The 15,774-nt window shown below is 49.2% G+C and overlaps 1 protein-coding gene across 2 annotated transcripts in view; it reads right to left on the bottom strand.

Moving 5' to 3' along the window:
• The window catches only part of LOC140420970 (fatty-acid amide hydrolase 2-like), a 72,663-nt gene extending 62,903 nt beyond the window's left edge, over positions 1 to 9,760 (bottom strand). The window contains exon 1 of one of the 2 annotated variants that reach the window (XM_072505183.1): positions 9,493 to 9,760. In XM_072505183.1, coding sequence (XP_072361284.1) covers positions 9,493 to 9,678 — 186 coding nt within the window. In that variant the 5' untranslated portion in view covers positions 9,679 to 9,760. The remainder of the gene's footprint in view (positions 1 to 9,492) is intronic. The other variant, XM_072505182.1, reaches the window with a different exon arrangement.
• Between the last annotated feature and the right edge of the window lie 6,014 nt (positions 9,761 to 15,774).

The following is a 15,774-nucleotide window of genomic DNA, read 5'->3' on the forward strand; positions in this document are numbered from 1 at the left end:
CGGTGGTTAGAGGGGAGCTGATCTCCATAAGGGCCCATAAGGGGAAACAAGAGGGTAAAGAAAGGGAGAGATTGTTGAGGGAGATTTTGAGGGTGGATATGCAATATGCGGAGGCTCCAGATGAAGGGCTATACAGGGAAAGACGGAGATTGCACACGGACTTTGACTTGTTGACCACGGGTAAGGCGGAGGCACAATGGAGGAAGGCACAGGGAATGCAGTATGAATATGGAGAGAAGGCGAGCCGGCTGCTGGCCCAACAACTTAAGAAGAGGGGGGCAGCGAGAGAGATCGGAGGGGTTAGAGACGAGGAGGGAAAGATGGAACGGGGAGCGGAGAGGGTGAACGGGGTGTTTAAGGTATTTTACGAGAGGCTATATAAGGCTCAACCCCCGGAAGGGAAAGAGGGAATGATGCGTTTCCTAGACCAGCTGGAGTTCCCGAAGGTTGAGGAACAGGAGATGACAGGACTGGGGGCGCAGATTGAGGTGGAGGAGGTGGTAAATGGAATTGGGAACATGCAGACAGGGAAGGCCCCGGGACCGGATGGGTTCCCGGTGGAGTCCTATAGGAAATACGTGGACCTGCTGGCCCCACTTCTGATGAGAACCTTTAATGAGGCTAGGGAAAGGGGGACACTACCCCCGACGATGTCGGAGGCGACGATATCGCTGATCCTGAAAAGAGGCAAAGACCCGCTGCAGTGCTGGTCATACAGGCCTATTTCCCTCTGGAATATAGATGCCAAGCTTTTGGCCAAGGTGATGGCGACGAGGATAGAGGACTGTGTCCCTGGGGTGGTGCATGATGATCAAACGGGGTTTGTTAAAGGGAGGCAATTGAATCCTAATATACGGAGGCTGCTGGGGGTGATGATGATGCCCCCACCGGAGGGGGAGGCGTAGATAGTGGTGGCGATGGATGCAGAGAAAGCATTTGATAGGGTGGAGTGGGACTACCTGTGGGAAGTACTGAGGAGATTTGGATTTGGAGAGGGGTTCATTAGATGGGTTCAGCTCCTGTACAGGGCCCAGGTGGCAAGTGTGATTACAAATAGGCAACGATCTGACCACTTCCGACTATATAGGGGTACAAGACAGGGATGTCCCCGTTACGGTTTGCGTTGGCAATTGAGCCACTGGCCATAGCGCTGAGGGGCTCTAGGAAGTGGCGGGGGGTACTTAGAGGAGAAGAGCATCGGGTGTCATTATACGCGGATGATTTGTTGTTGTATGTCGCGGACCCAGTGGAGGGGATGCCTGAGATAATGCAGACATTCAGGGAGTTTGGAGAATTTTCAGGATATAAATTGAATATGGGGAAGAGTGAACTGTTTGTGATGCACCCCGGGGAACAGGGCAGGGGAACAGACGATTTACCGTTGAGGAGGGTAACAAGGGATTTCCGGTATTTAGGGATCCAGGTGGCCAGGAACTGGGGAACCTTGCATAAGCTTAACTTGGCACGACTGGTAGAGTAGATGGAAGAGGACTTTAGGAGGTGGGACATGGCGCCCCTGTCATTGGCGGGCAGGGTGCAGGCAGTTAAAATGGTGGTCCTTCCAAGGTTTCTTTTTGTGTTCCAGTGCCTCCCTGTACTGATTACAAAGGCCTTTTTTAAGAAGATGGACAAGAGTATTATGAGCTTTGTGTGGGCTGGAAAGACCCCAAGAGTAAAGAGGGGGTTCCTGCAGCGCAGTAGGGACAGAGGGGGACTGGCACTGCCGAGTTTAAGTGATTATTATTGGGCCGCCAACGTGTCAATGATATGTAAGTGGATGAGGGAAGGGGAAGGAGCGGCGTGGAAAAGACTGGAGATGGCGTCCTGTAGGGGAACTAGTCTAAAAGCACTGGCGACGGCGCCGTTACCGTTCTCCCTGAAAAAATACACCACAAACCCAGTGGTGGTGGCAACTCTGAAAATTTGGGGGCAGTGGAGACGACATAAGGGAGTGACGGGTGCCTCAATGTGGTCCCCGATAAGGAACAACCATAGGTTCGTCCCGGGAAGGATAGATGGGGGATTTAAATCTTGGCAACGAGCAGGAATTGCAAAATTGAAGGACTTGTTCTTAGACGGGACGTTCGCGAGTCTGGGAGCACTGACAGAAAAATATGGGTTGCCACCTGGGAATGCGTTTCGCTATATGCAAGTGAGGGCATTTGTGAGGAAACAGGTGAGGGAATTTCCACAGCTCCCGGCGCAAGAGATCCAGGACAGAGTGATTTCGGGGGCATGGGTGGGTGATGGTAGGGTGTCAGATATATATAGGGAAATGAGAGACGAGGGGGAGACGATGGTAGAGGAGCTGAAGGGAAAATGGAAGGAGGAGCTGGGGGAAGAGATTGAGGAGGGGCTGTGGGCAGATGCCCTAAGTAGGGTAAACTCTTCGTCCTCGTGTGCCAGGCTCAGCCTGATACAATTCAAGGTTCTACATAGGGCGCATATGACTGGAGCAAGGCGGAGTAGATTTTTTGGAGTGGAGATGCGCGGGAAGCCCGGCGAACCACACCCACATGTTTTGGTCATGTCCGGTATTGCATGGGTTCTGGGTGGGTGTGGCAAAAGTGATCTCAAAGGTGGTGGGGGTCCAGGTCGAACCAGGCTGGGGGTTGGCTATATTTGGGGTTGCAGATGAGCCAGGATTGCAGGAGGCGAGAGAGGCCGATGTTTTGGCCTTTACGTCCCAAGTAGCCCGGCGAAGGATTCTACTTATGTGGAAAGAAGCTAAGCCCCCGGGTGTGGAGGCCTGGATCAATGACAAGGCAGGGTTCATAAAATTGGAGCGGATAAAGTACGCACTAAGAGGTTCGGCTCAAGGGTTCACCAGGCGGTGGCAACCGTTCCTCGACTATCTCGCAGGGCGATAAGGGAAAATAGGAAAGGTAGCAGCAGCAACCCGGGGGGGCTCATTTGGGTCCTCAGGGGTTTTAGGTGTGTGTTTATATATTAGTTATTTATATTAGATGTTACGAAGTTACTATTTTAGTTACTATTTCTGTTGTTTCTTATTTTGTTGTTGGCAGTTGCCGTTAGTTGGCATATTATTTTTGTTTTTAAATGATCAATGTATATATTATTACAAAGTTGTAAACTGGGAAATTTTTGTTTGATCGAAAAACTTTAATAAAATATATTTATTTAAAAAAAGAAAGTGTACATCATATCCTGTCTTTGAGACCAAGGGATAGTCCATGTCCCTGGCCTGAATTTAGGCATTTCCATAACTTGGAGATTGCCAAAGAGTATTGAAAGCAGCAAGACGTAACGAGGCCTTGCACTATGATTGAGCAAAGGTCTCTTTCTTTCAAGATTTCTCAGTAGTGATACAACAGAGTTCCAAGGGTGTCTATCAAGTTAGAAAATGGCTGAAGGCTTTCGGACTGCAAAATGCCCTGCTATACGCTACTACATTGAGGGTGATTTGACAACTCTGTGAAGATGTTTGACAATCTGGCTAATGTCTTTATGAACTCCATGGAAGACAATAATTTGGAGTTACAATTTGCAGTTCACTGTAAATTCTGGACTCATCACGTCATTATAATTCCTTTCTGATTCTGTGGAGTTATTTATCACGCTGACAGGGATGATTGCAACAATGAGTGTTTTATCCTTAAGAATACCAGAGATTTCCTTTTGTCTTGAATGGAAAACACTCCTTAACATGCTCCTTCTAGTTAAGGAGTGCGCTATGCAGGTTGTATACCAAGTCTGTAAGGTAGTTATCCATGTTTTCTTCTTCATATCCGTCCGTTTATATTGGTAGTATATGCTTTTATGGTCTCCTTTGCTTAAATCATGATAAATATGACTAGCGCCACTTCTGAGAGTTGGTGGCGTCTTAAGAGGTTAAAATGCAGAAAGGGCATTTCACACTCATCCTTATCGTGGTATAATCTTACTTCCTATTTTTTGAGGGGAAAGACTCCTTGGTGGAATGATGAAAAATCTGTAGGTATAGTCATACAAGTCCTCACATTTGGTGAGGAATAACCCCCTAAAAACTTACATGTTTTTTTTTGGGGGGGGGGGGGGTTATTTTATTTTGGGGTTAAAGAATTGCTAACTGGTTCTTGCAAGGACACAGGCATCTCTCATATCCTAGAAAAGACTTTAAAATGTGTCAATTGTATATTTGGAAATGGGGAGGCAAGTTTAGGTGCATGCCCGAGCAGGACATGAAAATCTCTGGCTTGGAAGCCATTTTTCACTTTATGTCAATCCTATACTCTAGCTGAATAAGAACAAAGAACAAAGAACAAAGAAATGTACAGCACAGGAACAGGCCCTTCGGCCCTCCAAGCCCGTGCCGACCATACTGCCCGACTAAACTACAATCTTCTACACTTCCTGGGTCCGTATCCTTCTATTCCCATCCTATTCATATATTTGTCAAGATGCCCCTTAAATGTCCCTATCGTCCCTGCTTCCACTACCTCCTCCGGTAGTGAGTTCCAGGCACCCACTACCCTCTGCGTAAAAAACTTGCCTCGTACATCTACTCTAAACCTTGCCCCTCTCACCTTAAACCTATGCCCCCTAGTAATTGACCCCTCTACCCTGGGGAAAAGCCTCTGACTATCCACTCTGTCTATGCCCCTCATAATTTTGTATACCTCTATCAGGTCGCCCCTCAACCTCCTTCGTTCCAGTGAGAACAAACCGAGTTTATTCAATCGCTCCTCATAGCTTATGCCCTCCATACCAGGCAACATTCTGGTAAATCTCTTCTGCACCCTCTCTAAAGCCTCCACATCCTTCTGGTAGTGTGGCGACCAGAATTGAACACTATACTCCAAGTGTGGCCTAACTAAGGTTCTATACAGCTGCAACATGACTTGCCAATTCTTATACTCAATGCCCCGGCCAATGAAGGCAAGCATGCCGTATGCCTTCTTGACTACCTTCTCCACCTGTGTTGCCCCTTTCAATGACCTGTGGACCTGTACTCCTAGATCTCTTTGACTTTCAATACTCTTGAGGGTTCTACCATTCACTGTATATTCCCTACCTGCATTAGCCCTTCCAAAATGCATTACCTCACATTTGTCCGGATTAAACTCCATCTGCCATCTCTCCGCCCAAGTCTCCAGACAATCTAAATCCTGCTGTATCCTCTGACAGTCCTCATCGCTATCCGCAATTCCACCAACCTTTGTGTCGTCTGCAAACTTACTAATCAGACCAGTTACATTTTCCTCCAAATCATTTATATATACTACAAACAGCAAAGGTCCCAACACTGATCCCTGTGGAACACCACTGGTCACAGCCCTCCAATTAGAAAAGCATCCCTCCATTGCTACCCTCTGCCTTCTATGGCCTAGCCAGTTCTGTATCCACCTTGCCAGTTCACCCCTGATCCCGTGTGACTTCACCTTTTGTACTAGTCTACCATGAGGGACCTTGTCAAAGGCCTTACTGAAGTCCATATAGACAACATCTACTGCCCTACCTGCATCAATCATCTTAGTGACCTCCTCGAAAAACTCTATCAAGTTAGTGAGACACGACCTCCCCTTCACAAAACCGTGCTGCCTCTCACTAATACGTCCATTTGCTTCCAAATGGGAGTAGATCCTGTCTCGAAGAATTCTCTCCAGTAATTTCCCTACCACTGAAGTAAGGCTCACCGGCCTGTAGTTCCCGGGATTATCCTTGCTACCCTTCTTAAACAGAGGAACAACATTGGCTATTCTCCAGTCCTCCGGGACATCCCCTGAAGACAGCGAGGATCCAAAGATTTCTGTCAAGGCCGCAGCAATTTCCTCTCCAGCCTCCTTCAGTATTCTGGGGTAGATCCCATCAGGCCCTGGGGACTTATCTACCTTCATATTTTTTAAGACACCAACATCTCGTCTTTTTGGATCACAATGTGACCCAGGCTATCTACACCCCCTTCTCCAGACTCAACATCTACCAATTCCTTCTCTTTGGTGAATACTGATGCAAAGTATTCATTTAGTACCTCGCCCATTTCCTCTGGCTCCACACATAGATTCCCTTGCCTATCCTTCAGTGGGCCAACCCTTTCCCTGGCTACCCTCTTGCTTTTTATGTACGTGTAAAAAGCCTTGGGATTTTCCTTAACCCTATTTGCCAATGACTTTTCATGACCCCTTCTAGCCCTCCTGACTCCTTGCTTAAGTTCCTTCCTACTTTCCTTATATGCCACACAGGCTTCGTCTGTTCCCAGCCTTTTAGCCCTGACAAATGCCTCCTTTTTCTTTCTGACGAGGCCGACAATATCACTCGTCATCCAAGGTTCCCGAAAATTGCCGTATTTATCTTTCTTCCTCACAGGAACATGCCTGTCCTGTATTCCTTTCAACGGCCACTTGAAAGCCTCCCACATGTCAGATGTTGATTTGCCCTCAAACATCCGCCCCCAATCTATGTTCTTCAGTTCCCGCCTAATAATGTTATAATTAGCCTTCCCCCAATTTAGCACATTCATCCTCGGACCACTCTTATCCTTGTCCACCAGTACTTTAAAACTTACTGAATTGTGGTCACTGTTACCGAAATGTTCCCCTACTGAAACATCTACCACCTGGCCGGGCTCATTCCCCAATACCAGGTCCAGTACCGCCCCTTCCCTAGTTGGACTGTTTACATATTGTTTTAAGAAGCCCTCCTTGATGCTCCTTACAAACTCCGCCCCGTCTAAGCCCCTGGCACTAAGTGAGTCCCAGTCAATATTGGGGAAGTTGAAGTCTCCCATCACCACAACCCTGTTGTTTTTACTCTTTTCCAAAATCTGTCTACCTATCTGCTCCTCTATCTCCCGCTGGCTGTTGGGAGGCCTGTAGTATACCCCCAACATTGTGACTGCACCCTTCTTATTCCTGATCTCTACCCATATAGCCTCACTGCCCTCTGAGGTGTCCTCTCGCAGTATAGCTGTGATATTCTATAAGCAATGGCAGTAGCTAATTTGAAACTTTGCTCCTGGAATGTGCAGGGAGTACATCATCCTGTTAAAAACAAAACAAATGTTGTCTTTCCTTAAAAATGACAATGTTGACATAGCTTTATTGTAAGCAACTCATTTAGATGACAGGGAGTACCTATGGGGCAGGCGTTTGTGCCTCATTCTCGACCGTAGCCGAGGTGCCTTTTAGAATATAGGACTGTGTTAAGGATGGGTATGCAATTGTCAAGGGGCTTTGTATGGGGAAAGTGTCTCATTGATGAATGTCTATGGCTCCAAACTAATCCCGATTTTGTCATTAAAATCTTCATGGACTTGGCTGAATTAGCATCAACTAATTCACAGAAATATCGAAAATATGAGGAGGAGGCCAATCTGCACTTCTAGCCTGCTCTGCCATTCATTATGATCATGGCTGATCATCCACCTCAATAGCCGAATCCCACCTTCCCCCATATCGTTTGATCCCCTTCGGCCCAAGTGTTATATCTAACTGTTTTCTGAAAACATGCAGGGCTAGATTCTCCATCCCACCAGCCCCATTTTCCAGCACAGCGCATCCCACTGGCAATGGGATCCTGTTCCAGCAACCGGCCGAAGGGTTTCCCATTGTGGACATCCCACACTGTCGGGAAACCTGCAGACGTGGGAGAGTTGCCGGCGAAGCGGAAGATACCGCCGATGGAGAATCACGCAGACAATGTTTTTGCCTCAACTGTTTCCTGTGGTATCTAATTCCACAGGCTCACCGCTCTCTGGATGAAGAAATTTCTCCTAATCTCTGTCCTAAATGGTCGACCCTGTATCCTCAGACTGTGACTCCCAGTTCTCGACACCCCCATCTGGATCATCCTTCTTCCATTTACTCGGTCTACTCCTGTTCGAATCGTATAGGTTTCTAAGAGATTCGCCCCCCCCCCCCCCCCCCCCACCCCCCACCCACCCCCCATTCTTCTGAGCTCCAGCGAATACAATCCAAACCGACTCAATCCCTCCTCATAGGTCCATCCTGCCATCCCAGGAATCAGTCTGGTAAACATTTGCTGCACTCCCTCTACAGCACATTTATAAGTGGGGACTTCAACTGTCATTCTTAACCTTTTAATGGACGAACTCCCTGTAACTAAGAATTCCACCCCGCCAACCCCCACAGACAAAGGCTTAACCATCAGTTGGCAAGGAGATAGAGGGTGCGATTCTCCAAAATGGAGTCTAAGTGCCGACGCCAGAGTGAAAACCAGAGTGTTTCACTCCGGCGTCGGAGCACGCTCCCAGCCCCCTATTCTCCTGCCCCCGGGAGGCTAGGAGCAGCGTTGGGGCCTTGGCACGGAGTAAAAAGCACCGCCGCGTAAATGACACGGCGCTGACGTCACCCACGCATGCGTCGGTTGGCCAACGTCAACCCGCGCATGCGCGGTTGCCATCCACCCCGAGGTCACCCCGCAAGATGGCGGATGTATCTTGCGGGGCGGCAAAGGAAAGGAGGTCCTCCTTTAGAGAGGCCAGCCCGCCGAACGGTGGGCACCCCCCCGGTGCACGAACCCCCTCGGCCGCCCCCCAGCGTTCCCGCGCAGTTCCGGCCGGCAGCGACCAGGTGTGGCCGGCGCCAGCGGGAACTGGTCGTGTTGGGGCAGCCACTCGGCCCATCCGGGCGAGCGGCGATTCTCCGAGCGGCCAGGTGGGACTCGCGCGGTGCCCCGGCGATTCTCCCACTCGGCACGGGGGGGGGGGGGGGGCGGGAGAGAGAGAATTCCACCCAGAGTATTTAGGTACATGGAGAACACTGCATTCTAAAGGTGAAGAGCTCACTTTCTTCTCTGCTCCCCACCTATGTCATATTAGAATTGACTATTTTTTCATGCCAAAAATCGTGCACTCAGTGACTTCCTACTCTACAGGAACCTGGCTTCACCACACACACAGGCTGTGCATTCTAGTTTTTTTTTATTTTAAGAGTAGTCAATTATTTGTTTTCCAATTAAGGGGCAATTTTAGCATGACCAATCCACCTAACCTGCACATCTTTGGGTTGTGGGGGTGAAAGCCACGCAAGCACGGGGAGAATGTGCAAACTCCACACGGTCAGTGACCCAGAGCCGGGATCGAACCTGGGACCTCAGCGCTGTTCAGGGAAAACAGGAGGAGGTACCAGATGAATTCACTTCCCCAGAGAGCAGTGGAGGAGGCTGGCTCATTGAATATATTCAAGACAGAGACAGAATTTTGATAAACAGGGGAGTCAAGGTTTGGGGCATTGGGTGCAGAGGCAAAGTGAAGCGACTGAATGTCTTACTCCTGCGCCAAAATTCGGACGAATTGCACCTTCGGAGAGCCAGCAGTCGCATTCGGCCGAAAGGCCTCACGCTCTGCCGGACCAAATCTTTACGCCGAACGCTCCCATATGATTAGCAATTTAACTGCGAATAAACGTGGGCATTCACAACGATGCCGTTATGCGTCCAGCAAAATGCTGGCGATCGATCGGTGCTCATTTCCGCCTTTGGGGACATCTTGTCCCCGTAATCTCGGTCCTCCTCCTCCTCCCACTCCCGTACCTGTTTTTGACGGATCCTGCGGGCTAATTCCACCCCGGACAGCAGCAAGAGGGGCCGAACAGCGGGCGGCACCGGCCGCACATTCCGGGGTCCAAAGGACTGCGCGAGCGACAGGAGGGCGAGCAGGAGACGCGAGGCGCCGCGCAGCAGCAAGACCAAGCTGCGCTCGAGCACCGACCACACCATGGCTCACGACCAAACGCTGGGCTTCAAAAAAAAACACACACAACTGCCAAACGGTCAGAGGACGATGCGCAAGCCCAACGTGCGCCCGGGTCGGGGGGGCGGGGCCTATCCACGGGGCGGGTCCCGCGTGAGGTAATTGCCCTTCAACAACATTCTTCATTTGGAGAAACTGCGATGAGTCCCTCCCCCCCCCCCCCCCCCACCCATCCCTTTCCAACGCCCATCCAGAAACACCGTCCTCCCCTTGCCCCGCCCCACCCCCTCCCCTCTGCCTCTCTCCCACCCCCTCCCCTCTGCCTCTCTCCCACCCCCTCCCCGCCGCCTCTCCCCCCCTCCTCCCCGCCTCCTACCCCTACCCCCCTCCTCCCCATCCCCTCCCTCCACCTTGTCCTGGGAAGCTCAATGAGCCCCCAGATGCCCTGTCCCGCGGCACATGCGCCAGCACGCAAGATGACCGACTTCGGGCTATCCACGATGACCTCTGTCACCCGGCTTACCCACTTTATTAAGGCCCGCAATCTGCCCTTCTCCACCGAGGAGGTCAAGGCCATGACCAGGGACATGCCAAGTCTGCGCGGAGTGCAAACCGCACTTCTACCGGCCAGACAAGGCCCACCTGGTAAAGGCCTCCCGGCCCTTTGAGCGCCTCAGTATTGATTTCAAAGGGCCCCCTCCCCTCCGTAATATATACTTTCTAACCATCGTCGATGAGTACTCCCGCTCCCCCTTCGTTTTCCATTGCCCCGACATGACCTCGGCCACTGTGATAAACGCACTGCACAGCATCTTCACACTGTTCGGTTTCTCTGCGTATGTCCACAGCGACCGGGGCACATCGTTTATGAGCGATGAGCTGCGTCAGTACCTGCTCAGTATAGGCATCGCCTCGAGCAGGACTATGAGCTATAACCCGCAGGGAAACGGGCAGATGGAGAGGGAGAACACGACGGTATGGAAGGACGTCCTTCTGGCCCTCCGATCTAGAAGGATCCTGACCGCCCCCCCCCCCTCCCCTTGCTGGCAGGAGGTCCTCCCTGACGCCCTCCACTCCATTAGATCACTCCTCTGCACAGCCACGAACGAGACCCCTCACGACCGTTTGTTTGTCTTCCCTAGGAAGTCCATCTCCGGGGTCTCGCTTCCATCCTGGCTGACAGCTCCTGGCTGACAGCTCCGGGACCTGTCCTTCTCGGGAGGCATACGAGGAGCCATAAGACCGGCCCCCTGGTTGAGAGGGTCCAGCTGCTGCACGTCAACCCCCAGTAAGCCTACGTCACGCACCAGGATGGACGGCAAGATACGATCTCCCTACGAGACCTGGCGCCAGCTGGTTCCCCTGCCAACACGCCCCCCTCCCCACTGCCTACTGCCACCCCCAGCACCCCTTACGCCCCTGGGTCTCCTGTATTATCCCGCACTGGCACTGCCGTCACCCACCACCTCCCTGCCTACCCCCACCCCTCCGGACCAAAGATCAAGCTCCAGACACAACGCCTCCGGAGTCACCACCTGCAACAACCGTGCCCGTCGCATCGCCAGAGCTGAGGAGATCTAAAAGAACGATCCAGCCTCCAGACAGACTGAATATTTAATGATCCCATGTCACCCCCGCTGGACTTGATTTTTTTAACAGGGGGTGAATGTGGTGAATGTATTCACCTAAGTATGAACTGTCTGTGTAGTGCTGTGACCTATAACCTGGAAATGATGATACGGTCTACTTCCAGGTACTGTACTGGAACAACGGGACGATATATAGACCGGCCACCTGTGGGTGGCACTCATTTGTACAGCCGACACTGGCAGGCGAGTTCATGGATAATAAAGCCTAATGTTCACTTGTTCTCACGGTCTCACAGTGAATTGACAGTATAACACATACAATGTGGTGAGGATTATAATAATCTTTATTAGTGTCACAATTAGGCAAGTAACACTGCAATGAAGTTACTGCGAAAAGCCCCTAATCACTCCGGCACCTGTTCAGGTACACAGAGGGAGAATTCAGAATGTCCAATTCACCTAACAAGTATGTCTTTCGGGACTTGTGGGAGAAAACCAGAGCACCCGGAGGAAACCCACGCAGATACCGGGAGAACATGCAGACTTCGCACAGACAATGACCCAAGCCAGGAATCGAACCTGGGTCACTGGCTCTGTGAAGCAACAGTGCTAACCACTGCTAGCGTACATTAGTGGGAAGCCAGAAGATTGGGAAGTCTTTAAAAGCAAATAGAGGACAACTAAAACAGCAATAAGTGGGGGGGGGGGGGGGAGAAGATGAAATATGAGTGTAAGCAATCTAGTAATATAAAAGAAGATTGCAAGAGTTATTTTTTGATATATAAAAGGCATGAGAGCGGCAGAAATGGACATTGGACCACTGGAAATTGAGGCTGGAGAAGTAATAAAGGGGAACAAAGAAATGGCAGGGGAACTGAATAGGTACTTTGCACCAGTCTTCACAGTGAAAAACACCAGTGGTATACCAGAACTTCAAGAGAGTCAGGAGACAGGTGGGTGGGAGGCAGAGGTGAGTGTAAGTGGCCATCATTAAGGAGAAGGTGCTGGAGAAACTGAAAGGTCTGAAAGTGGATAAATTACCCAGGTGGGATGGACTAAACCCCAGGGTTCTGAAGGAGATAGCTGAGGAGATTGCGGTCGCATTGGTGATGATCTTTCAGGAATCACTGGAGGCAAAGAGGGTCCCAGAGGACTGGAAAATGGCTAATGTAACACCCTTTTTTAAGAACGGAGGGTGGCAGAAGACAGGGAATTATAAACCGGTTAGCCTGACTTTGGTTGTTGGTAAGATTTTAGAGTCTATTATTATGGATGAGATTGCAGAGTACTGAGTCAGCATTGCTCCATCAAGAGGAGGTCATGCCCGACAAATCTGTTCGAATTCTTTGAGAAGGTAACAAGGAGCTTAGACAAAGGAGAATCAGTGGACGCGATCTATTTGGATTTCCGGAAGGCCTTTGACAACATGCCGTACAGGATGCTGCTAAATGGGATACAAGCACATGGTGTTAGGGGCAAGGTACTGGTATTGTTAGAGGATTGGCTGACTGGCAGAAGGCAGGGAGTGGGGATAAAGGGGTTTGACAGGATGGTACCCGATGTGTTCCGCAGGGCTCAGTAAAAGACACTGAACCTCGAGATGGAAGGACTGAGGCATCGGGTAACGTAGAAGAAAACTGGTGTGGCTTCAAGCAGCAGTTTAAACTCTATGTTTTGGGCCTAGACCTGCAGGCACAGCCTGACGAAAGGTGAATAGTGTTGCTGCTCACCGTGGCAGATCCACAAGCAATTAAAATATATAATACTTTTGCTTTTGGCATTGAGGGGCATAGCAAGTGGTACAATGAAGTCATTGGGTACTTTGATCAACGTTGCTCCCCCAAAAAGAATGAGACATTCGAGATATATATGTTCCATATGCGTACCCAGAAACCTGGTGAATCGTTCAACAGCTTTGTTACTGAATTGAGGCTGAAGGCCCAGTCATGAAATTTCAGTAGCCTGAAATCTTCCATGATCCGCGACCAAATTGTCTTTGGTGTATCAAATGATAAGCTACATGAGAGGTTGCTGCAGGAAAAATATTTGGTATTGGAACAAGCAAGCGAGCAAGTAGCTGCACAGCAAATCAACACACTCTACTCAAAAAACTTTGGCGGCAATATAGAGGAAGAGGCCAGCACCATTAATGCCATGATGCACATCATAAAGAAATGTGGTCTCAGTGCGGGCGGCCCATTTTAAGCGGCCGACAAGCACTGCCATCTTATGTCTTATGGCGCACGGCAATATCCGGCCTTTGGAATGGAAGAGTCTGTTCCAGGTGCGGGTATATAGGCCATTTTGCAAAGCAGTGCTTTGTGCATCTTGCAGTGGACCAAAGTAGATCTGTTGATCAGATGGAGTCGATAAATGCAGTTCATGAGATGACCCTTAATGAATTACTCTTCGTGGATTTAATTTCGACCAAAGACACGGTGAGTCCGAAAATGGACGAGACAGACGTTTGGATGACCGATTGGGACGACAGTTACAGCGTAACTAATACCATCAAAAGCAGATGGACCATTCCAGTGATGTTAAATGACACTATGGTCAAGTGCAAACTTCATATGGGTGATCGGATTGCGTGTGCCGCTGAAAGTCGTAACTCGGCCAAGGACATTGGCCGATGACAATGGAAATGAGTTTGAGACATTGGGCGAATGTGTTCTAGAAGCTTGGGTTCACAATAGAAGACAATGTTATGGGCCAGAGTTTAGAAAACTCCAAAATATATCATAGAATTCACCTGACCTACAACTGTTTATTAATTTTGGTTACGAGGAGCACAAGGGCCTACTTTCCAGGTTGTATTCAACAGAAGCACTTTTAAACAAAACAAAGTTTATTCTACCAATTCAGTTAACATTTTATAAACACACACACAGAGCATTTTATATCATCTACAGGCATAAATTCCCTACACAGCTACAGTTCTCCCTCTCTCTCTATATATATATAAAACCCTTAATAACTTCCCTTTCTTCTGTTTCAACTTGATAACAACATCCAGTAAAACCAGGAAAACCCATTTAACAAAACAGTAAGTTTGAATTCTTTACAGATTTTAACATAGAGAGAGGTACCAAAGAAACCTTTGTCTGAATCCAGCTTCCAACAGTGTAAACCGAAAGTAAAACTCAGCCACAGCCCAGCTCCCAGCTCAAAATGAAAGTAAACCCAGAGCCACAGCCCAGCTCCACCCACAAAATGACATCACTGAAGCCATGTGATAACACAAACATTTCTTAAAGGGGCACTCGCATGACAACATATCGTGCCGTTCTCCATTATGGACACTAAACATGAGTCCATCTAGGAGCAGTTGCGTGTGGGGTCCTGGACCTGGTGGAGCGGCTGTTTATCTCAGTCAGCGAGCTCAAATAAAATGACAGCGATTCGCAACCTGACACAGTGGCAAAATTATCCGATGAGATACGAGCTGTAGTGAAAGTGGAGGAAGATCAGCCAGCGACGGAAAGCAAAATTCCTGGCACGGCAGAGTTCTGGTTATCAGTTTTTGAAAATGAGGACAGGCTCAGCTACATAATACAGAAGCATGATGAGCCCATTTTAAAGCATCTCTGCACATTGCAGTAAGTTTTCAGCCACTGAGTTTCACTCTGGAATTCAGGTTTGAATCGAATGAGTACTTCACGAACGAAGTGCTCGTAAAAACATACCAGATGGAATTGCGGCCTGATGGGGCAGGCTTCTTCATATTCACAATTATGGGATGCACGGGCTGCCACATTGACTGAAAGAATGAAAAAAGTGTCACTTCGAAAACCATTAGAATCAACCAGCCACGAGGCTCGGCCTGCTGATCAAGTAGTCACGAAAACTGTGCTAAATAACTCCTTTTTAAAATTTCTTCACTCCTCCTGAGGTTCCGAAGCATGGGGTGTTAGATTGAAGCTCCACAGCAAGACTTGCTGCTGATTTAGAAATTGGTCAACTTCTGCATGAGCACATACTTCTACAAGCAGTGTTGTACTTCTAGGAAGATATTGATGATGAATACAATAACATTGATATTGATGATGAACACTGAGAAGATATTGATGATGAATACAATGGGACCAGCTCTGATGAGGTTGAAAATGATGACTCTGGGAGTGAGTCAGCAGAGGGCGATGACAAAATGCTGGTAATATGATTTAGAGGATGTGATGAGGTGATAGCACTGGACATTAAACCAATGGTGGAGAAGCTTACTCCAGAGGCACCTGGTGAATCATCTCAGGTCTCTGAAATGGATCCGATGGTCAATTCCCTGCTACTCGAGGTCACTCCACCGGATAATGAGTGGGAGGAACGGATGACTATATCGCTATGCTGCTCGACGGATCACACACATATACTCAAGCAAGACCAGGATGACCCACCGCCTGGATCGTAATGACCAGAGAGTGTCGGCATCATTATTTCCAGTGGTGAGGGGCCATTGAGCATTGCTCCAGCGAGTCAAGAAGGGGCAGCACTTGTTGTTGTAGATCTTACGTCCCCAGAAAGCGAGGCGCTCCAACG

The sequence above is a fragment of the Scyliorhinus torazame genome, chromosome 5, assembly GCF_047496885.1.
Source record: "Scyliorhinus torazame isolate Kashiwa2021f chromosome 5, sScyTor2.1, whole genome shotgun sequence".
Taxonomy (NCBI): domain Eukaryota; kingdom Metazoa; phylum Chordata; class Chondrichthyes; order Carcharhiniformes; family Scyliorhinidae; genus Scyliorhinus; species Scyliorhinus torazame.